This window comes from Arvicola amphibius, chromosome 9 (genome assembly GCF_903992535.2).
Source record: "Arvicola amphibius chromosome 9, mArvAmp1.2, whole genome shotgun sequence".
Classification (NCBI taxonomy): Eukaryota; Metazoa; Chordata; class Mammalia; order Rodentia; family Cricetidae; genus Arvicola; species Arvicola amphibius.
The window spans coordinates 4,160,487-4,186,197 of NC_052055.2; the positions used below are offsets into that span (position 1 = coordinate 4,160,487).

General features: G+C 41.1%; 1 protein-coding gene across 3 annotated transcripts in view; it reads right to left on the minus strand.

Annotated features, from left to right (window-relative positions):
• The window catches only part of Ubr5 (ubiquitin protein ligase E3 component n-recognin 5), a 107,717-nt gene that overhangs the window by 5,412 nt on the left and 76,594 nt on the right, over positions 1-25,711 (minus strand). For 2 of the 3 annotated variants that reach the window (XM_038344252.2, XM_038344250.2), the window contains exons 35-54: positions 25,461-25,584; positions 24,579-24,690; positions 22,788-22,919; positions 22,210-22,467; positions 21,446-21,714; positions 21,066-21,277; positions 17,801-18,031; positions 17,105-17,178; positions 15,249-15,421; positions 15,053-15,166; positions 14,033-14,253; positions 12,899-13,019; positions 12,711-12,809; positions 10,572-10,815; positions 8,402-8,513; positions 7,719-7,863; positions 6,734-6,864; positions 4,678-4,738; positions 2,616-2,791; positions 2,157-2,241 (exon numbers count right to left, since the gene is read on the minus strand). In XM_038344252.2, coding sequence (XP_038200180.1) covers positions 2,157-2,241; positions 2,616-2,791; positions 4,678-4,738; positions 6,734-6,864; positions 7,719-7,863; positions 8,402-8,513; positions 10,572-10,815; positions 12,711-12,809; positions 12,899-13,019; positions 14,033-14,253; positions 15,053-15,166; positions 15,249-15,421; positions 17,105-17,178; positions 17,801-18,031; positions 21,066-21,277; positions 21,446-21,714; positions 22,210-22,467; positions 22,788-22,919; positions 24,579-24,690; positions 25,461-25,584 — 3,094 coding nt within the window. The remainder of the gene's footprint in view (positions 1-2,156; positions 2,242-2,615; positions 2,792-4,677; positions 4,739-6,733; positions 6,865-7,718; positions 7,864-8,401; positions 8,514-10,571; positions 10,816-12,710; positions 12,810-12,898; positions 13,020-14,032; positions 14,254-15,052; positions 15,167-15,248; positions 15,422-17,104; positions 17,179-17,800; positions 18,032-21,065; positions 21,278-21,445; positions 21,715-22,209; positions 22,468-22,787; positions 22,920-24,578; positions 24,691-25,460; positions 25,585-25,711) is intronic. The other variant, XM_038344251.2, reaches the window with a different exon arrangement.

Consider the following 25,711-nt stretch of genomic DNA (forward strand, 5'->3'; position numbering starts at 1 on the left):
TTCTTGACCCAATAGTAAATTACAATCTGTGATGACTCTGGGGGAAGGAAAGTGACAGAGATTGAACCCAGGACTGTGTGCACGCTAAGTAAGTGCTCTACCACTGAGCTATATCCCAGCCCTAATTTTCTTTAACTTAAAGGTACAATGATGAAGAGTTGCCCACAAAATACATAAAACTGCTTTAAAGAGGAAATAAAAATTAACAAATCTTTATTTAGCTTTCATAATTCATTTAATTTTTCATAACAGGAATAAAACAGTTAACTGCTATGAGGTGGAGCCAACAGCATGCTTTAAAAATAAATTTCAAAAATAATTTGGAAAGTCAGCATTATTTCTTGAACACTGATTATGTGAATAAGATGGCTCTTGACTATCTCATTATGCTCCTGATGGTCTCCATACAATACAGATTACTAACTCCACTCTGAATTGCTCTAAGAAATTTGGTAACTTACAAAGATCACATCACCGAGTTAGACTGAAGTCTATCAGATTTCATGAGCTAAAGGGTTAACACACTAGAGGCAGGAGGACCTCTGTGAGTTCCAGGCCAGCCTGGCCTACAAGAGCTAGTTCCAGGACAGGCTCCAAAGCTACAGAGAAACCCTGTCTTGAAAAAAAAAACCAACCAAACAAACAAACAAAAAGGAGTTAACACACTAAACACTTTTATATGTAAGAGCTTTGGTTTCACTCACGTTCCATGCACAGAGCATTTTAGTTGAACATGTCAAGAGTTAAATTGTGGTCCCAGCTTAAAAAAATGCCTCTTACTATACTAGGCTCAAACAGAAAATGATATTCAGTGATTTGGCTAAAGATGATTAATTTAGTTCTAAAATATGACCAAACACCCATGGATGAGGAGGTCCTAGTGGAAAGTTCTGTAGTTTTGTTGAATGGATTCTTCTAAATAACTGTTTATGCCCATACATTTAGTGTTGCTGTCCACTTCTGTTAGTTTCTTTTTGCAGCGGTCAGTTTGACTGCAGACTCAACTGGTCAAAGTACTAAGAACGAGTGTTGATTGTCCAGCCATAAATGGGAGAACTGTATCACTCTACCCAAGTCGCGTGTGCATGCGTGCGTATGCACATTTGTGCCAGAGAAAAGCGGCAGTGTAGAAACTGACTGTGGAGCTCAGCAAGGTTCTTGAACAGCTGTGACCATCAATACCATCATAGGCATGAGAGTGCTCACATCTTCCTAGCAATTTATACAATTAATGGTTGATGGGGGAGGACAGACCATTTTCTTCATTGATTTAACCACTGGTCAAGTGCCCATGCTCCTGTAAACAACCTTAATGACAACCACTAGGTCTGTCTGTCTGTCTGTCTGTCTCTGTCTCTCTCTCTCTCACACACACACACACAACCACTCGATCACAGATAAGACATGAAAGAAGAAGGGGACTAAAGAGAGCAGGAAGGAGACAAAGTGAGAAGAATGGTGATACGACCAAACAAGTGAAAATGTCATAATACTCATTATTGTGCATAATTAGTATGTGCTAATAAAAACCACTAGAGGGGGTAATTAGTAGACTATAGCTTTCACAACAATTCAATTTACAATAGATGCATGGTACAACCTCTCTGAGATTCTTGATTTCTTTATAATAGCTTTAGGAATTGTGATGCAGCTGAGTAATTAGCAGCACACGTTATTCTAGTCAGGGTATCAGACTATCAACACATAAAGACAATAACCTAATTCTATAAGCCAGATGAATGCCTAGCATGTCTACTTCATTTATTCATGCTCATTGGCCCCTCTGTGGCACTTACATGCATTTTCAAGTGGGCTGTTGTTTAAGACTATTTCTATACTCTACTGCCACCCACTTGGGACCAATTACAGTGGCTTTGGTTTCCTGAGCACTGTGTGTCAAGCACAGTGCTTGTGTCTTTATAAAGTTGTCAAGAGGATTTCTCTTCAGTAGGATCCAAGTCTGTCAGGAACCAACCATAACTGTTACCAACTCTACTGTGCCATCTTCCCATATACACAAGGACTTTAGCTATATCATTAAATACTTGAAAATTACGATTATAATGCTTTAAAACAAACTGAATACTATACAGTGTACCATCATTTTGCAAAGAAATGTTTACAATTGTAAAAGCAGTTATATGCATCAAACTTACTTTTCTACCAAGCAACACTTTAATTACATGCCTATTCAATGTGATAGGACATAGTTCATTTTGCAACAGACATAGTCCAAGAATCCTAAAAATAAGAACAGAAATATAATTTAAATTCAAAACTAATCACAGAATTAGTCTCACACATACATAAACATATAGATATAGATATATAGTTAGATAGATAATATTTTTAAAAACTCCCTAAGCCTCATTTCTACCTAGTATAAAATAAGAGTACATATTCAATTTTAAAGCTAATTTTAGCCAGGACAGGTGGTGATACACCTCTATTCCACAGCCCTGGGAGGCTAGCAGGAAGAACATGAGTTTGACCCCAGCCTGGGCTGCACAGAAAGCATGGGGCTGGAGGAGTAGCTCAGTGGTAGAGAGCATGCTCAGCATCTGACAGAGCCCTGGGTCCAGTCCCGATCCCAACAGTAAGGAGAGTTAGTTTACCTGCCAATGTTTCTGAAACAGTTCAACCTTGCTTCTGTGTTTTTGCCAGGCCGCGGCGTGTAGAAGCCCCTCTTCCCGGGCTGGGAGAACAAAGGGGCGCTGTCGTCCCCATCGTCTGTGTCGTCCAAGTCCATGTCCACCACACTTCGGCTGGAGCCATGGCGCTTCCGGTTCTCCTAGTGACAAAGCAGGACAGATGAGGCCTCTGTGGTCATTTTTAAAAAATGAAATACATGAAATGGTTCTCTGAAATCATTCAAAGTAAAAGAAAAGCAGAACAGCATTCATATTTAAATCTGTGCATAATAATATCAAAAGTAACTCTGAGCTATAACACACAAACCTTATGTATGCTAAGTCTTAATATCTCCTAAAAAATAAAATCAGTTGGGACTGGGGTCTCAAATCGATTGGGACAATGTGTGCCTGGCAAGCACAAAGCCCTGGGTTCACCTTCTGCTGCATAGATCAGGCATGGTAGCACACATGCCTGTAATCCAAGCACTGGAAGGCTGAGACAGGAAGATCACCTGTGTAAGCTCCCAATCAATTTGGGTTACAGTAAAACCCTACCTTCAAAACAAACAAAAACCACTCTTTCACCTTAATGCCACGAAGGTACTTTTAGTAGCTATAGAATTCTGGATTGATAGTTCTATATCATGGCCTATTAGTTTCAGATAAGAAATCCACTGTTCAAATCACGGTTCCTTTTCTTTGATTATTTCAATGTGTCTGGAAAGTTATAGAGCAGTTTGCTCCGAATCCACTTGACTTTGAATTTGTGAGTCTCTATCTTAGAAAAACGCCATTTCCCCAGCACTTTTTTTTTTTTTTGTTTTTTTGTTTTTCGAGACAGGGTTTCTCTGCAGCTTTTTTAGAGCCTGTCCTGGAACTAGCTCTTGTAGACCAGGCTGGCCTCAAACTCACAGAGATCCGCCTGCCTCTGCCTCCCGAGTGCTGGGATTAAAGGCGTGCGCCACCACCGCCCGGCTTTCCCAGCACTTTTCTATGCCACCCTTCCTCCGTGTCACTGGATCTTTTCACATGGCCACATGCCCGAGACAATACTTGAATGCTGTTTCTACCTGCCATATTGTTATTGGTTTGGTCCAGTGACTTTTTTTTTATTTGGGAGATTGTATTTCTACTCCCAAAACTTGTTTGGATCTCATTTTTAAAGTTTATTTTCCTATTGAGAACTTTATTACCATCTACAGGTTCCTTCTGAGAAGAACTGGTCAGTCTTGTCTTGTTCTCTATATAATGAGTATTAGACTGTGATTCTAAGTTGTATTAAAAATTGCATCAGAGGGAGGAGAAGTTGCTCACGATGCTGTGGCAGTGGGTCCTGCTATGCACAGACCGTGATGCCTGGGCAATGCTGCCCGTGCAGAGTGGTTCCCAAACGCCCCCAAAAGCTTCTGCTGTCTTCCAGGTAAGTAAGACAGAACAAAGTTCAGCTTTACCCCCCTGCTGAAAAAGACAGCCACTTGTCAAGTCTTGACTTCTCCTTCCAATCTGTGTGCTACTATTTATTTGCTCAGAATTCACAGGTAGCTCCTTTTTACATTTTGTACTAATTTTCTTTGATGTGACCAATGAAAGAGATTATAGTGAGTTTGCTCCTCTCAGCTAGCATATTAATATTAATAAAAAGTTAATTACAAAATACAAGAAAAAAACCACACCATACCCACAAAGTGTTATGTTTCCTTCCCATCTTTGGCAACCAACAGCTTCTGGGAGGAGTGGCTCCTAGATTCTATACTGCCTCCTCTTTCTTCTGCTATTTGCTCCCCTGGATCTCAACACTAAAGCTTAATTCAGTCTGTGTTCAAACATAAACAGCCAAGTGACCAGTATTGTGTTACTATTTAATTCAATCAATTTTATCAATCGATTTTGTATATTACAACCACATACCTTTCTCTTTTTGTATTATAAATCATTCATTTTATTTACAAAGACATCTCCTAAATCCTGCTTTATTTTTCTATTCTTTTTTATTGTTCTAACTGCTCATTAACACATGTACTAAACAAACAAAAAAATCCCTTACCTGTACCTTTTCTGAGGAATCTAATAATCCAAGGTCCAAGATACTATCAGCGCCATTTTCCCTAAAAATAAATGAAGCCCTTTAACATTCCATGGAGGTGAAATATCTGAAACTTAGTATGAAAGTATCTATTCATATTTATTACACATTTTAAAAACCAATTTAGCCCCAAACCATGGAATATGCTTACAGTCCTAGTGCTTGGGAGCAGGCACTACAGAGCAAACTCAAGGCTAGTTCTCATGCTGCACTGCCAAGACAGACTTCAAAAACAAAACAACTAAACCACACCAACCAACCAACCAACCAAACAAACAAACAAAACCCAAAAAACTCCACCAGCTGCTACACATACAGTTCAAGACATGGCTAAGGCTTCCTGATGTAAGACAACATATACAGTCTTCACTGGGATGCTAAAACTTTAGCACAAAGCAAGCAATACAGCAAAATACTCAGAGCACAATTGCACCAGCAATCAAATTCTCTAGCATAAGTCTTATTTACCACTAGTAAATTCACTATTCAGTGCATAAAACCAGATGTTAGTTTGATCAACAGAAAATACTAAATTAGCAATGCTTACATTTATTTACATAATCTTAATAAAAAATGCAACTTTCTTGTGGACTAAGCTATTCTCAGCCTGCTCACAGCACCAGAGATAAGGCAAAGAATTTTAAAAAACAAAAACAACAAACAAGCAAACCACAATACATAAAAGTCCAGAGAGCTGGCTGCTCTTCCAGAGGTCTGAGTGCAATTCCCAGCTCACAACCATCTATAATGAGATCTGGTGTCCGCAGTAGTTGTCTATACTTCTACAACTGTAGCCAGCCACGCTGCTACCTAAGAATGGCCCCACAGGCTCAGAATCTTAGTCATCAGAGGATAGCACTATCTGAGAAGGACTAGGAGATGTGGCCTTGTTGGAAGAAGTGTGTCACTGGGGGTGAACCTTGAAGTTTCAAAAGTCCATACCAGGCCCAGTAGCTCTCTCCTCTCTCTCCCCTCTCTTTCCCCTCTTCCTCCTCTCATTGTTTCCTGTTGATCAGGATTTAGAATTCTGTTCCTTCTCCAGTACCATGTCTCCCCGAATGCTGTCTTGCACCCTGCCGTGATGCTAAAGGACTAAACCTCTGAAACTGTAAGCCAGCCCCAAATAAATGCTTTCCTTTATAAAGAGCTGTCACGGTCACGGTGTCCCTTCACAGTAACAGAGCAGTGACTGGATGTCTAAGGTTCATAGCACCATATAAATTTCATTTAAAGTAATCCTTGCTTCAAACCAGCTGAAAGAGCAAGTCCATCTAATATGGCATCTTTCTGATATTTGTAACCTTGAGTAGATGGACTATTTGCTATTTTTAGATTTTATATTCAAATTAATATACTTTGCAAAAGGGAAAGAAAAAACTTTCACAAAATTTTAAGGTGAATGTGGAGCCGTAACAGAAGTATTATACATAACACAAGAATGTAGAAGATTGAGTATAATGTGGTCTCTTACATGGGTATTCCCAATGGGGAGTGGACTTCAGGGAACTTACAAATATACTTCTAAACAAAACGGTATCTAAGCCAGACATGGTAGCTCTAAGTCCCAGCACTCACAAGTCTGAGGCAGGAGGCTAGGGCTCAAGGCTAGCTTTGTCTCAGGAATAGAACAGAACAATTCTAAATGTCAAATACCGTCTATGACCTAATAAAACATGAAAAATTCAGCTATTGCACTTAGGAATTATAAGACAATGCTTTAAAAAAAAAATCAAAAAAGGGTATTTTACTTTGTTTTATGATTTTGATTTTTTATGTACGGGTGTTTTGCCTGCACGTGTATATATATGTGCACCGAACTAGAAGAAGGAATCAGAGACTCTGGAACTGGAGTGTAGCAGGCAGTTGTTAGTCACCATGAGTTCTGGGACCCAAACCTGGATCCTCTGGAAGAACAACAGGTACTCTTATCCTCTAGTCTTGTCATGATTTTTAGGATGTGGTGAAAACACACAATGCTACTGTTTAAACTGAGAGCTGTTCCCAGAGCACACATTACCGTCCATGGGCAATAATGAGCTCCATGGCCTCGTCGACTCTCGCCCTCAGAGAATCTTCACTTGCTAGAAGGAGAAGCAGCTGCGCTGGCGATAATTCCAAAAGCATGCCTGTGATTTTACTTGCAAATGCCTACAAAAGATGAACAAATGTTACTTTAATAACTCTCTGCTTATTAAAAGTTACACTCAAGAGAAGGAAAAGAAATAAGCTCAAATAAAATTTCCTTGTGAACTAGCAAGGCTTTTTATGGAACTGCAAGGCTAATCAGACACCTCAGTCAGGGACCACACAGCCCACAAACTAGCATAGTTTTGTTGGGGCTGGAATATTTGTATGGCAGTCTCCCTGTATTTTTTAAGGTATTTGAATTTCAAGTCAACATACATGCAATTTCTGTAACTTTTGTCTTCTTCAGAGAGCCCAAAACACCTTCATTTAATACAGAAAAGAAGAAGGGAAGGGAGAAGGGTGTCTATTTTTGAAGGCTGACTTACTGCAAGAAATAGATTTGATTTTTTGTCTTATTAGTTTGGCTACATGTATTCGCATAATACATAAACAGCCAAAAGAAAAAAAAAATCAACACTAATTTACGAGTACAGAACTTTAATAAAACATGCAAATTGAAATCTTAAGCTGTTTTATCAGTAGTAAAGGACTACCATTTGTTTCAGTTACAGCTTGCTTTCAGATCATACCTACTTCAAAAGTAACATACGTAAGTAAAAATGTAAATTCTATAACACATGAAGAACTCCAATAGGGTCGAATGAAATAGTCTTGAACTAAGTTTTGTGGGAGGAGACCCAAGCTGAAGAGCTGTACAGCTAGCTGTACTTCCATTCTTTCTAAATCCCCACCACCGTGCAACACAGCAGTCCTCAGCTGTGCAGCTGCTTAGACGCTGACAATTCAACAAGAGCCACTGCAGCGCAAATGGAAAGCTACGCCTAGTTAATGGGAGGACAGTGCCCAGGACTCACAGGCTGCATGGCTTGGACTCGTGGATAGAGCCTCTCTCCCAGCGCCTGCCGATGAGCAGGCAGAGGGTCTGGGTCATCACTCGGGTTCCCCTCAGAGGCAGGTCTGAAAGGCCTGGTGTCAATGGAAAGCTGTCTCCGGAAGTCTCTGTAAAAAAAAAAGCAAGCTTCTGAGTCCATTTGCTTTGATGATCAAATCAAAATAGCAATAGAAAACCAGAGAACATGGATAGTGCCAACCAGGATAGCAGGATGGTACAACGTCTAAAGATAACATGTTTGAGAAATAAAGATCTATCTCGGTTTGTCACTAAAATTCTACATGTAACATATAATTTGATTTTAATGGAGCAGGACCAGATTCTAAGAAACTATCCATAATTCCTGGATATTTTAAACAAAAGTAAAATGTAACCCATTACAACAAGAGAAAATTAAAAGTAATACAGTTTGTCACAATTAAGAGTTAATGAGACTAGGACAGTAAAAACTGTGATGGAGCGTCAAGCTTTGGTGACTGACAGGCAGTGACACTCAAATGTCCTGGTGCTAAGGCAGACCCTTTCATCAGCCACAAATCACTGCTGCCATGCACATCTGTCCAATGCCAAACCCACACTCATTTACAAGCCTTTATCCAACATGTCTAAAATGCTGGTATTGAGTAAACATTAAAAGCATCATACCTATCCCGGTCTCTCCGAGATCCTGCTCGCAAGCCACTACTCCTCCTCATTTCCCTTTCCCTTTCCCTTTCCCGATCTCTCTCTCCGCGATTCCTCAATCTCTGCATTAAACCTAGAAGAGGAAAGACAGCACACTGAAATAAGCACAAAAGGTGACAATCTTTACGTTTCAGTCAATGCTGAAAAGAGAAGACAAGAAAGCATGGAGATCACTTTGCTGTCATACCTCTCTCTCGGGCGTGTGCAGCGTGCTGTATGGCCATCCACATGCCTAGGCACATGCACCAGAGATGCCCACTACTGCACATTTTTGATACAGGCTCTCACTGGAACCTGCCATCCCACAACATGGTTATAAGCCCAAGCAAGTCACACCCAGCTTTGAATGTGCTAGGGATTTGAATTCCCGCTCGCTCTCACAGTAAGAACTATTACTAGACCACCTCTCCAGCTCCTTGGTATGTGAGGTTACTGAGAGCTGCGTAGAACGCACAAGTCCACTTTATATCTATAAACTGCTTTCCTGTAGTGAGGGGCTGCGGGCAGGCCTGCTTTTCATCCTGCCCGGCTCCTGGCCACCGGCTAGCTTTACCCGAAATAATTACATGGAAACTGTATTCTTTTAAATACTGCCTGGCCCATTATTTTCGCCTCTTACTCACATCTTGACTAACCCATATCTAATAATCTGTGTAACACCACGAGCGGTGTCTTACCAGGAAAGATTCAGCATGTCTGTCCTGGTGGCTGGCTCCATTGCATCTCTCTCCCAGGAGAGGCACGGCAGTCTGACTAACTTAGGAGAGGCATGGCAATTGTCTGAGCCATCTACCTCACTTCCTTTTTCCTGTTCTGTCTACTCCACCTATCTAAATCTTGCCCTATCAAAAAGCCAAGGCAGTTTGTTTATTAGCCAATAAGAATCCTCCATCACTTTCCCTTGTCACGTCCAACTGGGCAACAGTAGGCAACAGCTAGAGCTGGACAGGCACCACCGTACACAGTGCTGAGACTTCTGACAGTTGCTCGGCTCTGTGATGGCTGGGCGCACTGAAGATGGCCAGGACGTGAGCTAGTAGAAAATTCCAATGCTCAGTCCTGACCATGGTTTTTTCTTTCATTCTTTTTGAAAATCACATTTGTGTACTTGCTGTACCCCAGCAAATGGCATGCACATGGCATAGCACGTGTGTAGAGGCCAGAGGACAACTCATAGCACTGGGCTCTGTCCTTCCATCATGTGGACCCTGAGGATCAAACTCTGGTCAGCAGGCTGGGCAGTGGACACCTTTACACTAATATATCTCACCAGCCCTTCAGTATGGCTTCTTAATGATGCTTGATAAAGATATTTCTAAAATGTTATGATTATCCAATTCTCCTCATTCATCAGAAGTTAAATGGTAAAAGTGATGATCAAAGGCTGGAGAGCCCCCATCTCTTCACCCTTTATTGTTCCTGCAGCCCAGTCAGTCTCCAAGGGGGGAGATTACAATGAGATACAGATGTAGCCTCAGTCATTTCTATGAGCCCCCTCTGATCTAATTTCCATCTGCCCACGTATAAGACTGGCAATCTTCTGACCATTACTAATTCCCATTTCCTGCAGATTTGTCATTTCTACAAAGCTTTAAATGTACCAACTGAAAGTTAGCTAAGAGTTCTAATCCAAGTGGTAGGTTCATAATGAGGTTGCAATGCTCCAAGATGTTAATAAATGAAGCCCTATTTTTAAAGAGGGAAAAAAAATCCTACTAAAATTAAAATACTAAGCATAGTGACATAGTTGGTCTACATGTGGTCTCAAGCTCTTTACCACATTGGAGCATGCTTGTGAATCAATCTTAGAATAGCCTACTTAGAGATTTCTGTTTTCTCTTCAAATAGCTATTAACACAGGGTGAAAGAAATATTCCCATTCCCTCCCAGGATTTGTATAGTGCCACATAAGAGTTCACAGCCTGTCACCTCCAAAATAGGTAACAACTGAGGCGAAAAGCTAGTGTGACCAGAAACAAGAGAACACTGCCGTAAAAAGCAAACTGTCAACTCAAGCAGTTCATACTCTAGAATTATGTAAAACATAAATGTATAGCTATATAATCATGATTGCCATATATAATTATGACAAACAAAAGTATTAATTACGATGCTTGACATCTGCACTTACTTGTATGAGTACCTTTGTTGGCATTCTGGATACAATCTAGATTTGGCAACTTTTCGTTTGATAAAAACGCTTGAGCGATGGCTGTGTAGAAACTTCGGGCCACACCGCTGCCCTCTCCTGGCTCATCCTTAAAGGTGACCTTAACTCTGTGGACAGCCATTGGTGTGGTGGCACATCTGCGGCCAAAATGGTTGTTGAGCTGCCTCATGGTCTGCTGAATGAGAAGATCCCGATCCCGATCCACCTAGTAAAATACACCAAATCATAAAGCAGTGCTAAAAACAGATTCTCAACTTTCCCTCAGTCGTTTAAATGTGACCACAAAGAAATCTGAGATCTTAGAAGTTCCTACACCCTAAACATGTCACTTTCTAAAGCAAAGACTGTCCTACATTATGAAATCAGACTAATGGAATTTAATTCCCTCTCAATCCACTCTGCCACCACAAGCCAAACGTGGTGGTGCACACCTTTAATCCTAGCACTCAGGAAGGCAGATCTCTGTGAACTCAAGGCCAGCCTGGTCTACAGAGTGAGTTTCCAGGACAGGCTCCAAAGCTAGAGAAACCACATCTCAAAAAAACCTAAAAAAGGAAACATCTTATTGGTGGTAATAGTAGTAATGTTGTGATTTTAAGACTTCTAAAATGTGGGATAAAAACAATCCACCAAAGGTGAGAAGCTGTCTATTCTGTCTGGAAAAAGGGACATCTTCAGTTTGAATGCAAAGTCTCAGTATGAATTTCACAGTAGTTTCTTAAAGGCCTAGAAATAACAACCACGCTAGCAGTGTACAGAAACCTCAGACCAGAGCCCATTTCAACCTTATAAGATTTCTTAAGAAATGGCCAAGGTAGGGCCTGTGGCAGGAAATGCACATGGCACACACTGGAAAGTAACAAGGAAGGTCACTTATTACAGATAATATTAAAAAGGGCTGAGGCACTAAAAATGACATAAAACTAGCCATTAAGCAGGGCGGTGGTGGCACATGCCTTTAATCCCAGCACTTCGGAGGCAGAGGCAGGTGGATCTCTGTGAGTTTGAGGTCAGCTTGGCTTACAGAGCTAGTTCCAGGACAGAGAGGGTTGTTACCCAGAGAAACCCTGTCTTGAAAAAAACAAAACAAACAAACAAACAAACAACAACAAACCCTAGCCATTGAACAAACAAATTAAGCATCAATAAGAATGGTCTGAATGGAATTCAAAACACCAGGAGTTCTTGTTCGTGTGTATGTAACGAGGTGTGTGTGTGTGTGTGTGTGTGTGTGTTTGTGTGTGTGTGTGTGTGTGTGTATACATGTTTGCGTGTACAGGTACACTTGCCCAGGCAAACGTGTGAAAAGCCGGAGGCTGACATCGGTTGCTCCTCTATCACCTTCTACCTTATTTTCTGAGACAAGGCTCTCCCTGATTTCAGCAAGACTAGCTGACCAAGGAGCACCAAGAATCCTGTCTCTGTCTCCCCTGTCCTAGGATCAAAGGAACGGGTCACCACCACACTTGGCTTTTGTTTGTATGTGTGTGTGCGGTTTTTTGAGACAGGGTTTTTTTTGTTTTTTTTTTTGTTTGTTTGTTTGTTTTAAATATTTATTTATTTAGTATACAATATATGCCTTCAGGCCAGAAGAGGGCACCCGACCTCATTACAGATGGTTGTAAGCCACCATGTGGTTGCTGGGAATTGAACTCAGGACCTTTGGAATAGCAGACAATGCTCTTAACCACTGAGCCATCTTTCCAGCCCTGTTTGTTTGTTTTATTTTATTTTATTTCCCCCCTTTTGTAGCTGTGGAACCTGTCCTGGAACTAGCTCAGGTTAGCTGGAACTAGATCAGGTTAGCCTCAAACTCACAGAGATCCGCCTGCCTCTGCCTACCAATTAAAGGTGTGTGCCATGACCACCCGGCTCACACTTGGCTTAAGAGGGTACTAGAGATTGGAACTCAGGCTCTCATGATAGGAAACAAATCCCCAATGACAAGACAAACAAAAATTATTACTCAGAATCTTGTAATCATCATTTCTTTAAAATTTTAGTTATAAGCGTGTATCACTGAGCAATATTTATTATCTACATATTTTAAGACTTCTGCAGTGGTATACTATGAATATTGGAAAATCGAAATACCTTTACCTCTAGTGATAAATCTCTTGATTGCTGGTTTCTCAGTTTTTCCATTTCTCTACGGAACTTTGATTCCTTCACCTCAAAACCACCCAATTCAGTTAAGATCTTAAAATAAAATAAAGAAACAGTAACAATTATTCACTGAAACATGTTCGTATCATGCAGAAAAGAACTCAAGTATACAAACTACACACCGATCCAGGTTCTGCTCCAACATCTTCCATGAATACTCTGCCAAAGAGTTCTAAAGAAAGGCGCCAACGTCCCAGCAGCATGTCATGAGAAATGACCATCCCCATGAAACTGCACTGTGGCCTGCAGTTAAAGAGACAGAGAAAGCAATTAATCAATTCCCCAAACTCAGATTTTTGGTCAATAGCAGTGCCTTTCTTGGTCCTTTACTATTCAGCTATCCTAAGTATTTCAAACCGTATTCTACTTGGTGAAGAGCCTTCCCCAGGGGTGCAGGCTCCTGGTGTGTGCACATGCCACACCATCAAGGCACCTTCTGTCGTCAACACCTCATTTACTTCCTCTCCTCAGAGTCTAACATCCACCTCTTGAACTTTCATTTGTTTTAGTGACGCCTAATCCAACACGGACAAAATTTAATATGGCCTCAAGACAATATTTCCTAGTAATTTTTATCCATCAGCACCATCTACTGCCCACTGAACAGATGTAGACCACATTTTTCCTACCTTCTGTCCCTGAGACCTTTCTTTCACCCCAAAGTTCACTTGCTAGCCTAGCCCTCTTCCCTTGTACCACAATCACCGAGCACAGAGGTCCCCAAACCCTTCATGGTCGGTAGGAATGACCTTGCAGTGTGTCATGTTCACTGACTGCGCTTGCCTTATTTTATTAACTAGTTCACTAACTTGTAAGCAAAAACATTATCTTACACTTCTAGCATAAACAAACCACCTGGTGATTACCAACACCAAGCAACAGTATATGCTAGCAACTTATTTAGTAAACAAACACCTACCTCTGTCAAAGATACCATTTATGAATCCAAATTAAACGTAAGTCATAAATCCTGAAAATTCTATTCTTTGTAGTATTTACATGGTTCCCTTATCTGAACTGCTGATTAAACATTAACAAAACTGGCATCTTGGAAATTCAATAAATGAAAAAGGAGATCAATTCTTAAGAAGTCATAAAGTCCAGAAAACTCAATAGTATTTATCTGATAGTAAATTAAGAAACTCACAGTAGAGTAACAATATTCATAAACTTACATATACAAATTTATAAAGAATGAAACCTCTAATAAAAAATGACAAAGCAGCAGTCAAGGGCACGACTTCATTTGGCCTTACCTAAATGACGTAAGGGGTGGCCCCTCGCTCTCAGTGAGTCCAATCTCTGCTAGCAAACTGCTTTTCAACTGCGCGGCTACGTCATGAGCAGACGGCCCAGGCTTTGCGCTCTCAGCCTCCGCAGTCAGCACGCCCTGCTCCTCCCCTTCTTTCTTTTGCCGGTTTTGCATGTTCATTACATTTTTAAGATTGGCAGCATAAGACATTTTAGTTGGAAGAACCTATGAAATTTTAGGGTTAAAAGTTACATATGTTTTCAGCATAATAGAGTCCCACAGAAATCCCAGGGAAGTTAAACCAACAGTCTGTTCTGGTCAACCTAGTCCTTGATTAACAGCAAATCCAGTGTACTCCCCCAGTGCAGCCTAGAGAATTCTCAGAACGATGTTTTGTAGTATCTCTGGCACCTATGTCTCCTATATATTTTCAATAATTTAATATTACATTTGCCTTTACTATTTAGTTATAAAAATCTTTTCAGCTATATTTCACCTATGCTGTCTTAAACATGCCATTTTTTCCTAGAAAAGCAGAATATAAATTTTACCTCAAGTCAGACATATATATCTCTGAAAACTAAATCTGTTGTGTAATTAGTGTTGTGATAACTGACATTCCCTCTTGAAATTTAAAACCTCCTCCAGCCTCATTTCTACCTAAATGTTTCCTTGGTTATAGAGACTGAGACAGTACCCGAGAGACAGACTTACTGAGGTGTCATTACTAATCATTACTACTGCTGCCTCATTTTTTTTCTTGATTCAAGTAGCTCCGCACATCAAGAGAAATTTGAAGCTAAAATTACATATGCTCATATGTATTAAATATACTCATCTGGAAACCTCAGTTTTTAGCAGATACATCAGTAGCGCTCTGGACCAGACTAAGCACATAACAGAGCTATACAACATGTGAACTGAGTGGGGAAATAAAATACTCTGAACTACAGCACCTCTTCACATCTGGAAACTGGGGGAAAGTGCTAACTAACAAACACACTGTAAACTTTTACTGTCTTACCTCGAGGCAATTTCTGTCCATTGTTACTTCCACTAAGCACTTCCCATTCCCGGTAGATGAGGAATAAAGACCCTGACTTGGGCGGCCAAACAAATCTTCCTTTCTAGCATTTGGCTGGAATTTTAACAAGATATATTATAGTTAGGCTGAACATTCGAAATCAGCAATGAACCAGCTTTAGACCTGTTTAGCTCACCTGCAACAAATGTGGCTGATCGGCCAAGGGTATGGCTTCAGCCAAAGGCACTTCAAATGGGTTTGGGGGTATACATCCAAGGAACGTCATAGAGTCGGAACGGCGGAAGAAAGGGTGTGTTTGGCCAGTTTCTGCAGGAAGAGATTCATCATCCTTATCATTCAAAGTAGCACCTAAACATTAAAAAAAACAGGGATTACAAAGGGTAACAAATTTAATTTGTCCGATCCAAAATGCTTGGTATCTCTTTTAAAATATTAATATACTAGAAAGCAAGTTAAGGGCTGGATTGGAAACAGAATCTCCTTGTGTGGCAGCCTTAGCTGTCCTAGAACTCACTACATAGATCAGATTGAGCTGCCTCTATTTACCTCGGTATTGACATTAAAGACCTGACCACACCCAGTTTTTCCCATATTTTTTTTAAAGTGACAATCCAAAATAACTGAAAGCATTATTTCACACAACAATAAAAATGCAAGAATAAATGTTCCACTCTACACTGAACAGGCTTCTCACACCCTCTCATTAGATCTAGAGAATGAAGCCAAAATCAGCTAGTTTCCTGACCATAGTCAGGACTCAGCCTGAAGACAGCAGAAGGCAATGAACAGAAGCTGAAGTCTGACTATTCTCCTGCCACGTTGAAACCAAGTAGGAGCTGGTGAGCAGTTTCTGTGCCCAGCCAACACAAGTTAGCACGCTAGCAGCAGCTCTCTGGGACAGAACCCAACTCTGGCAGTGCCTACTAAGGCTGTGCAAATGGTGGATTATGGCTGGACTTTCAAAAGGACAGAGGGAAAAAAACCCAACCAATCACCACAAACAACATCAACAACAACCTCCACCCCCAATCCAACCCAGGCCAGTTATCTTTCCCTAAGCTAATAAAGTATTAGCTGGGAACAATGAACAGAAAACTGGATTGTTCACTTAAAACCTTTAACTCCCAACTGAAATAACAGAAAACTACAAGTTGGCTCTTGTAACAGTGGTGTTGATCTTCCTAATGCTGTACCCTTTAATATCTTAGGCGACTCATGTGAAAAGATCAGTCATCCCCAAAGGGGCCATCACCCCAGGCAGGCCGAGAACCACTGTTCTAACAAGATCCTCCAATTTTGAGGCATTAAAACTTAAACTTCTTGCAAAATGGTGGTGGCACACGCCTTTAATCCCAGCACTCAGGAGGCAGAAGCAGGCAGATCTCTGTAAGTTCAAGGGTAGCCTGATCTACAGGAGCTAGTTCCAGGAAAAGCTCCAAAGCTACAGAGAATCCTTGTCTCAAAAAAATAAAATAACCCAAAAGCTTCTCTTAGTTTCTGTTCAAGAATAATTTACAGGGGGCTGGAGAGATGGCTCAGTGGTTAAGAGTACTGACTTCTCTTCCAGAGGATCTGGGTTTAATTCCCAGCACCCACATGGCAGCTCACAACCGTTTGAAGATCCAGTTGCAGGGGATCTGACACCTTCACACCAATGCATATAAAATAAAGTTAAAAAAACCATAAAAAATATTTTAAAAGAATAATTTACATTTTCTTAACTAAATCTATTTTACAACAATATTAATAGAAAAAAATTAACATTTCCTAAGACTTAAAGTAATGATAAATATTAACTAAGAGAAAAGGGGAACATCTAAAGAAGTACGGACTATTGAAAAATTCACATGAATTCGGTCCTCATTATAAACTGTATATACAAAGATGTGTGAGGAAAAGGACAGAGAAGGTAAATGTGACACAGAGAAGAAAAGAGATTTCCCACCCAGACAGAAAGTAATGTGGTTTACAGCGTGGAGGAACTACCGAGACGGCCATTCTTAAGTGGCCAGTGACTTTCTGCGCACTCACTTTGGCTGGTGTCATCATCGTTCTCATGCTCGGAATCTTCATTGTCGATGCCCAGTTCCAAAAGTTCTCGCGTCCTGTAAGAGAACAAAGCCGGTCATTTAAACTAAGTATTCATATGACATGAAAAAGAACAAGCAATGGGGATGGCAAGAAGACAACATTAAAACTGCCACTTGGGTACCTAACTCATGTGCGCATGTCTGTCATGGCACACACATAAAGTCAGAGAACAATCTGTAAGATTTGTTCTCTCGTCCACTACACAGGACCCAAGAACTGAACCCAGGTGGTCAGGCAAACACCTTTAGCATCTGACACCTCACCCTGGAATCTAACTCCTGCCATCTAACACTTCTATACAGTTTCAGTAATGAGAAATGGTAAAATCATCTGCCTAATTCATACAATAACAAAACAGGCTCATCAGGAGCCTGAATGAATGAATTCCACTACAGAAATACTGAGTGTCTACAAACTCTCCTCCAAAACACGGCAAGACTCCAACGAAGACCTCATCATTGAGTTTCACTTGATTCCTGGGTTTTCATTTTGAGAGAAATAATGGCAGAAGAGGTGGACAGAAGTCAAGTCCATTACATGAAATATTTTTGTTCTCTTTTGCCGTGCTGATCTTCCTCATCCAGACTGACTAAGTAAGTAGTTCTCAAACAAAACACAAGGAAAGTATGGATGTACCTTTTCCGTTCCAGTTGAGGGGTGTCCAATGTTGTCTGTTGATTCATTGCTTTAATCCAATATATAAGGGCTTGGAAAACATACGCCACATGTTTTAATGAGCACACATCCAATACCGGAAGAACATCCGAATGTTCATCATTATGAGATCTCATTAAAGAAAGAGCATAATTGAGAAAATCTCCTCGAGCAGACATCATTCCCTGGCGGGCGCTAAGCAATGTAGCACGTCTATAGGAACAACAACAAAAAAGAAGTTTGCAGAACCCACAAATATGAAATCTCATAAATATGAAAACAGAAATGAAAACACTGGGCTGAAGTAATATCTCATCAGTTAAGAGCACTTGCTACTCTTGTACAAGACTTGGGTTCAGTTCCCAGCATCCACACAGGGATGCACAACCACCCAGAACTCCATTCCCTGAGAAATCTGACAGTTTTATTGCTTCCTCAGCTACCGTACATGTGCAAAACACTTCATAAACATTAAACATATTATTAAAAGAGAAAACAGAGCTCTTTAGAAATACCACTGCTTTTGAGTTATAGCTCTACACTTCAGGGTCCCTACCAGTCTTTAAGAGGTCTGAATTTGCATTTCTAACAAGTGTCAGCTAAGGCCGATGGTGGAGTTCTAGAAACCACTAGAAGCACAACCTGTGAGTTTCTGTGTCCACTTCTTGTGCGCTAGAGTCATTCAGGAAAGAGGAGCCAAGAAAAGGGCCCCATCAGACTGGCCTCCGTGCAAGCTTAAGGAGCAGTCTCACCGATGTTGGTGTGGGAGGGTTTAAGGGCTGTGTCCACCTGAGGTGTTGTAAGAGAGCAGACTGCGCAAACCATAAGCAGCCGGCAGACAGCACTCTCCAAGGCTTCTGCATCAGTTACCTTGCTGAGTGCTGACCCTGACTTCCCTTGATAATGGACTATAGGTGCAAGATGAAATAAACCCTTTCCTCTCTAAGGCATGGCCAGTGTGTTTTACTCCAGCAATAGAAAAGCAAACTAAAACTAACATCAGCTGTTGGGAACGGTGACTCATGCTATCCCATGGCTTTGGGATGTGGGAGGCTGATAGATGGGTCAGGACTACAGAGCAAAGTTGATACCAGGCTGCTACATTGTAAAACTATCTTTCAATGAATGAACAGATAAACAAACAAATGATACAAAAAACCACAAGCAGAAAAAAAAAGTTAGGCGAACTGGACTTCAAAATTAGAAACTTCTCAAGGGACACCAAGAAAGTGCAAAGGGACGCTGGAGAGATGGCTCAGAAGTTAAGAGCACTTGCTGCTCTTCCAGGTGACCAAAGTTTGGATCCCAGCACCCAACTAAGGAACACATTCAGTCCAGCTCCAAAGGGTCTGATGCTCTCCTCTCAATTCGAGAAGTGACATTCCCTCACACACAGACACATTAAAAAGAGAAGAAAAAAAGTAAAGAGGAATTAAACCTTCGAAAACATTGCTTGATAAGGAATTCTTATTCAAAATATATAAACTCTTAACTAAATAAAAACTAAAAAAAAAAATCTATTTTCAGCTGTGTAAAAGAGTCAAGTAGACAGAGCCAACTGCCAAATTTTTCATATATATATGAAAAATATATTACAACATCTTTAGCAAATCAAAACCTCAAAGAACCCAGATGGGTAATTGAGGTGTCCCCAGCCCTCAGGCGTGAGGACTGCATATTACACCCACTAGGGTGGCTACAATCAAAGAGACACAGAGAAAACTATAGGCATGAGCTAGGTGATCTATACCTATAACCCTAGCACATTCATTCAAGGCAGATGCAGGAAGAACAGAAGTTTGGGGATAGGAAGGGACACAGAGAAACTAACGCTCTCTCAAATACTGCTTGCTGTTCAGTATTTCCCTCTCAGGAAACAGTCTGGCAGTGTCTCAGAATGTAGTGTTACCTATATGACTGAGCGATTTTACAACTAGATAAAACACCACACGCCCACACAAGCCTCTATGGAGAGCATCACGCACAACAATGAAAAGGCAGAAATACTCCAAGTGTCAACTGATGAATGGTTAACAAAATGTCAGAATATTTTTGAGTTATTGATACATGGTTGAGCCAAAACATCATCGTGTTAAGTGACAGAAGCCAGTCCTAAAAGACCACGTATAGATGTAACAATGGTTGAGGTTAGGGAGGCGTGCACACAATGCTGACACCGATCAAAATCCCACATCAGAATCCAGAGTATTTTATATATATGGCTGTTTTGCATGCCAATAGGACTGTGCACCATGTGTGTTGGTACACTGCCCAAGGAGGCCTGAAGAGGGTGTCTGATTTCTTAGAATTATAGTTACAGTGATTATGAGCTGTCACGTGTGATCTAGAAACTGAATCCAGGTCCTCTGCAAAACCAGTGTTTACTACAGCCCTTTTCCTTCTGTGGAGCAGAGCTAGTAGAACAAAAAACCTGCTGCCAATCAAATCTCTAGTACTCTACCAACCAGCCCATCAAATAAATTTGTTCTCAACTCCCAAATGCTCAAAGGCAAGTATGTGAATTCTATTCCTAAATATTTCTAATTTCCCTATGAAGAAATTACTTCCTATTTCCTTATTTTAGAATCAAGTATAAAATAGAAAGCCTGGCCCGGCCTGCCTCAACAATTATTTGTTATCCCAGCGTTCCCCTCTCTTGCGCCCCCAGATCTTTGTTCTCTCTCACTATTTTAACTGCCAGGAACAATGAGAGCCAAATCCCCAGACCCATCGTTTCCAATGATGACTTCAATGCTGGGCTAATTGCTAGTCCTGAAAAGTGCTAATTTATAATTGAACAGGAAGAGCATAATACATATATAAGTATATTTTTATGATTGAACAGGATAAGGGAGAGAGGGGAGAAATGTGTGTTGTGAAACCAAAGCACAATACTGACACTCACACACTTTCCCTCCCAAGTACAAACTGCTCTGCGCTCAGTCCTGGTTGAAACCAAGTCTTTCCAGAAACAGACGCTGTATGAAGGGAACTAGAATATATGGAAACAAGGACATAGGCTAACAATAGTTTTTAAGAAGAAATTCCTATGATGACATGAATGGATTTAAAAAGAATAGTAATTTAGCTAACTAAACGATTTTGCTTCAGCTGCCTCTCAAAAACAAATAACAAGAGGCAGTTCTTCACCAAAAGGTGAGGTCAAATGTAACAGCAACCCAAAAGCTCTAACCTAGGATTCAGAGGTTCTGACTCAACACAGAGATGCATGTGGAGAATCTCATACCGTCTGCCTTCAAGCGTTCTTAAACTGGCCTCTTCTCGTGCGGTCATCCTCTCTCTTCTAGCTGAATTCTGAGAGGCATGAAGGGGGTGGTTTGGGTGTCCTGGGTCTCCAGCAGACGCTAATGCAGAACCATAACGTAATTGAGCCTCAGTAGAGTCCATAATACTGACCATCCAGTTCCACGTGGGAATAAGCTTTTCTTCTACATAGTTCTATGAAGATCAAACTGAAATAGTCAAAACTACCCAAAAAAAGCTAAATCTGATACAGTAATAGTATGTTAACATTTCAGCATTTGTAATATTCCCATTATATTGAAATTCTCCTAATTGATGGGCAAACACTATATTCTAGTAAGCAACTTTTCAATGGTTTCATACCTGTAAGTTGACTGCATCTTGGTAAGTCAATTTCACAGCTGCTGGAATCTGAGAGTATACTAGGTGATTATACTTAGGGATAAGGCCCATCAAGTCCGAGATTTGTCTGATGACAATGCTGTAAGCCCTGGCTAAACTGCTTGCAGATGTTAAGTAGCTGCTGGCATTGCTAGCTTCCAAAGCAGCAGCTGCGGCTGCAGCACTTGTACTGATGGTGCCACTCCGGCGTAAATTTGAAGGATCAATATAAATCAAACCCGCGGAACTTGCTATAAGGAAAAAGGACAATTACAATGAGCTAACGTAGTTGCTAACTACTGTCACTGTATATGCTTGTACAAATCTAAATCATCAATTAATAATATGTACACGAGCAAAAAAGTGTACTGCAACAGTATAATCTGAGGAGGGAAGTGTTAAAGAGTAACTCTGTTCTTCACAGCCACCACAAGAGAACGCATTTGGCGCTGTGTTGTTACAACTGGACAAGTGGGAAGAGAGGAGGAGGATCTGGGGGCACTGGGGACATCTACCAGGGAAAGGCTATGGACATAGGTTAACATCCCATCATGTCCAAAAGTGTTCTCAACAATAAAGAATTATCCACTCCAAAAGAAGCAATAATGCAAAGATTAAGAAAACTTGATATAATCATATTCATGTACTTCTTATATTTGAAACTCAACAAAAGGAACTTTTATACAACTTAATTTTCTAGATAGATGATGGGATCCTAGGCGTAATATTTGAGTTTCCAGACTTGCCTGCTGGTGTAGATGTACTGGACGGAGCTGTGCTAGCGGCTCGCTGATGCTGCGTATTACGAACAGCCCACTGCATGGACCGAGGAGCCTGGGCAGCCCCGCTCGCATGGGAGCTGTTGGTGGTTCTTTCCAGCGGCTCATCGAGCATGAAGGTTTCCTGCTCTATGTCATCGCTCTGGCTGCTGCTGCTGTCAGAGTCACTCGAGTCATTAGACTGAGAGTCGTCTTCAGAAAAGAAGGCAGGAACACTGCTCGCTCCTAAATTGTAAATTTTAGAAGAAAAACCACCGTAAGCCCTTTGATAATTAACTTTACCATCTACCACCTCATTCAAGAAAATATTTAACAGTGCTAAAAGATGTGAAGTACTGAGAAAACACCGTAAAAATAGTTTAATAAGAACAGAACTCATTTTTAAAAAAACTTTAAAATTAACCCATTACTGAAGAAAAAAAAAAAAACAAAAGCTGACATGAACAGTCAGAGAAAAAGAAAAGTACAAAGAGCCTCTAGTTACCCATGCATGTCATACAGGATTTACAAATGCTAGAGGCAGCTTCTCCCATGAGGCGACCTACCTGCTTCTGAGCCAGCGGTGGCTGCAGTGACCACACTTCGGCGACCACTGGCGTTATCTTGGTTACTATGGTTACTTTCACTGTCGCTTTCTGTTTCAGCAGCCGCTAACAAATCTAGCTCCATGTCACTTCCTAGAAAAGTATTAAATAATAAGGGAGAAAAAGTCACCAAATAATGAACACAGATCTGACAAGCCAGTATATCATCCCAGAAGGAGACACTAAGAGGGCACACTGGTGAGTAAGGCAGCAGAAAACCCAGAGACTGGGGAAGAGCGGCTCAAGCACTGTGAAGAGTGGACTTCCCGCAGCTGTGCATATCCTGCAGAGCCGCAGGGCTTGGGCAAGACCCCTACTCACATTGTCCTATTTTCATCTATTTTACCTCAAAAGGGAACTTAAAACATTTATAAAAATCAATTATACTAATGCAGTTCAGTTACCTTGAACGGAAAATCAGAGATTACTACCCGGTCATTAGAGAGCGCACGGACAGAAATGTACAGCGGAGAACTAAGCACACAATGCTATCTCGGGCAGAGGATGCAGTATTCTCCTTTCTCTCCACTGCAAATTCCTTTGTTAAATTATGATTAATTTTAGAGGTGAGGTGAGTAAGACAGGATCTTGCTAATATATAACCCAGGATGGCCTTAAACTCAAAATCCTACTGCAGCTTCCAGAGTGTTGATTATTTTACCACTGAAGTATTTTTGAGGAACAGGACTGGGTGGGCCAGTGAGAGGGCTCAGCGGGCACAGGCACTAGTTAGTACAAGGTCTGAACTCTGAGTTCAGTCACCACATCTCCCAAGTTGGCAAGAGAGACAAAACACAGAAAGTCACTGATCTCTACACGCAAGCTGTGGCACATACATGCTTGTACTCACAGATCATACACACACTGAATAAATGGCTTTTTTTTTTTTTTTTGGAGGGGGACGAGTGGAGACAGGGTTTCTCTGTGAACTCACTGGAACTGGAACTCACTCTGTGGATCAGGTTGGCCTAGAACTCTGAGATCAGCCTGCTCCCAAATACTGAAATTAATTAAAGGAGGGCACCACCACGCTTGGCTAAATGAATACTTTTTTGAAATATATTTATTTATTTGGCATGGCAATGAGATGGATCTCTGTATGGAGATATAATAATAACTAGTGGGAATGTGTTTTCTACTTTCACCATGTGGGTCCATAGTACTGAACTCAGGTAACAGGCTTGACAACAACAATGCCTTACCTAATGAGCTATCCACCAGCTCCAAATAAGAAAGAATGAAAGAGTCGGGTGGTAGTGGTGGCGCTCACCTTTAATCCCAGCACTTGGGATTTATTTATCAAACTCCCTATGAGTTTGATGCCAAAAATAAAAGGGATTTTCAGGACAGTCAGGGCTGTTACACAGAGAAAACCTGTCTCGGAAAATTCCAGACAGACAGACAGACAGACAGAGTAGCAGGCTAGGTAGAGCACTTGCTTAGCATGCTCAGAAGTCCCAGTTGGATCCCCACCATCAATAAACTTGGCATAGTCACACACAACTTAAAATCCTAGCACTTGGGAAGGTGAAGCAGGAAGATGAGAAGTTCAAGGTCATCCCATCTACACTGAGTCTGAGGTGAGTCCAGGATACAGAAGAATTTCCAACAAAGGGGGGTGGTGGTAAAATTATTTTGTTATGTTTTACTTTGAAGCACGCTGTAGAGTGCCTTGGCAGAAAGCAAACTGGTTTAGGGTAGGGCAAAGGAGGCTTCTCTCTTCCACCCTAGTAACTCCCAAAGCCTGCATACCATCTTCATCGTGCTCATCGTGATGCCCCTCAGCCTCAGCATTCTCTTCCCCGTGCTCTTCCTGTTCATCGTGGTGGTCCTCCTCTCCAGCCACGCCTTCCACCACCTCAACCTAAACCCAAAATCTTATTGTAGACCATTACAGCACATAGCAGACCTCCATCTCTACCAATTTCATCCACAGAATTAGTGAAATAAAGTGCAAAACACTCTAAAATAAGGAATTCTAAATTTATACTATGTAGCTTTAAAAATAACTTGCTAATGGAAATCTATTATCAAAACTTCTATCAGGGCTGAGGAGATGTCTCAGAGGTTAAGAGCACTGGCTGCTCTCCAGTAGATCCTGAGTTCAATTCCAGTAACCACATGGTGGCTCACAAGGGTCTGTAATGAGATCTGGTGCCTTCATCTGGCCGGCAGGCTAACATGTAGCAAGAACACTGCAAAGAAAAATCTATCAACATATCTGACAGATTTTCTCTACATGAACAGAACCTTAAAATTAGAAGTATGAAGCGGTTCTGAAGCATAGGGAAAGGGTTGAATTTCCTCTGTACTTCAACCATTATAAAATTCCAAGTTCCTGCCTCTCAAATATTAAAACACTATTTCAACATTAAAACTATCTTTACTCTTAATTGTTAGGTTAAAAAAAAAAAAAAAAAAAAAAAAAAACGAGTTTATGTGTCCAGTTTCCTGGTGCTCAAGAGAAATGAAAGATTCCTGACACTGCTGTAATGCACAGAGCCACACGGGGCACAAGTCCACAGGTTGGATGGAACACGGGGTAGTTTTAAGCTACTATCATTGATATTGAAAGTGACTGTTCTTCCCACCAAATTAAAGTATATCACCTGCATTTAAAACAATTAAAAATACCTCCTCCACATCTGCTGAAACAATATCATCCTGTTCTTCATCCCGGCCTCTGACAGGCTGTGACTGGCTGATGCGTCTCTGCTGTGGATTCCGGATGATGTAAGATGACTGTGACTGGCTGGAGCTGGAAGGAGCAGGGCTGGTGAGAACGCAGCTTCCACATCTAAGGCAGCACGCGGCACACTTCTCCCTGGGATCCTTCATGGCTCACGCCTCACATTCTTCCCTCCCCCCACCCTCAGGTGCCGAAA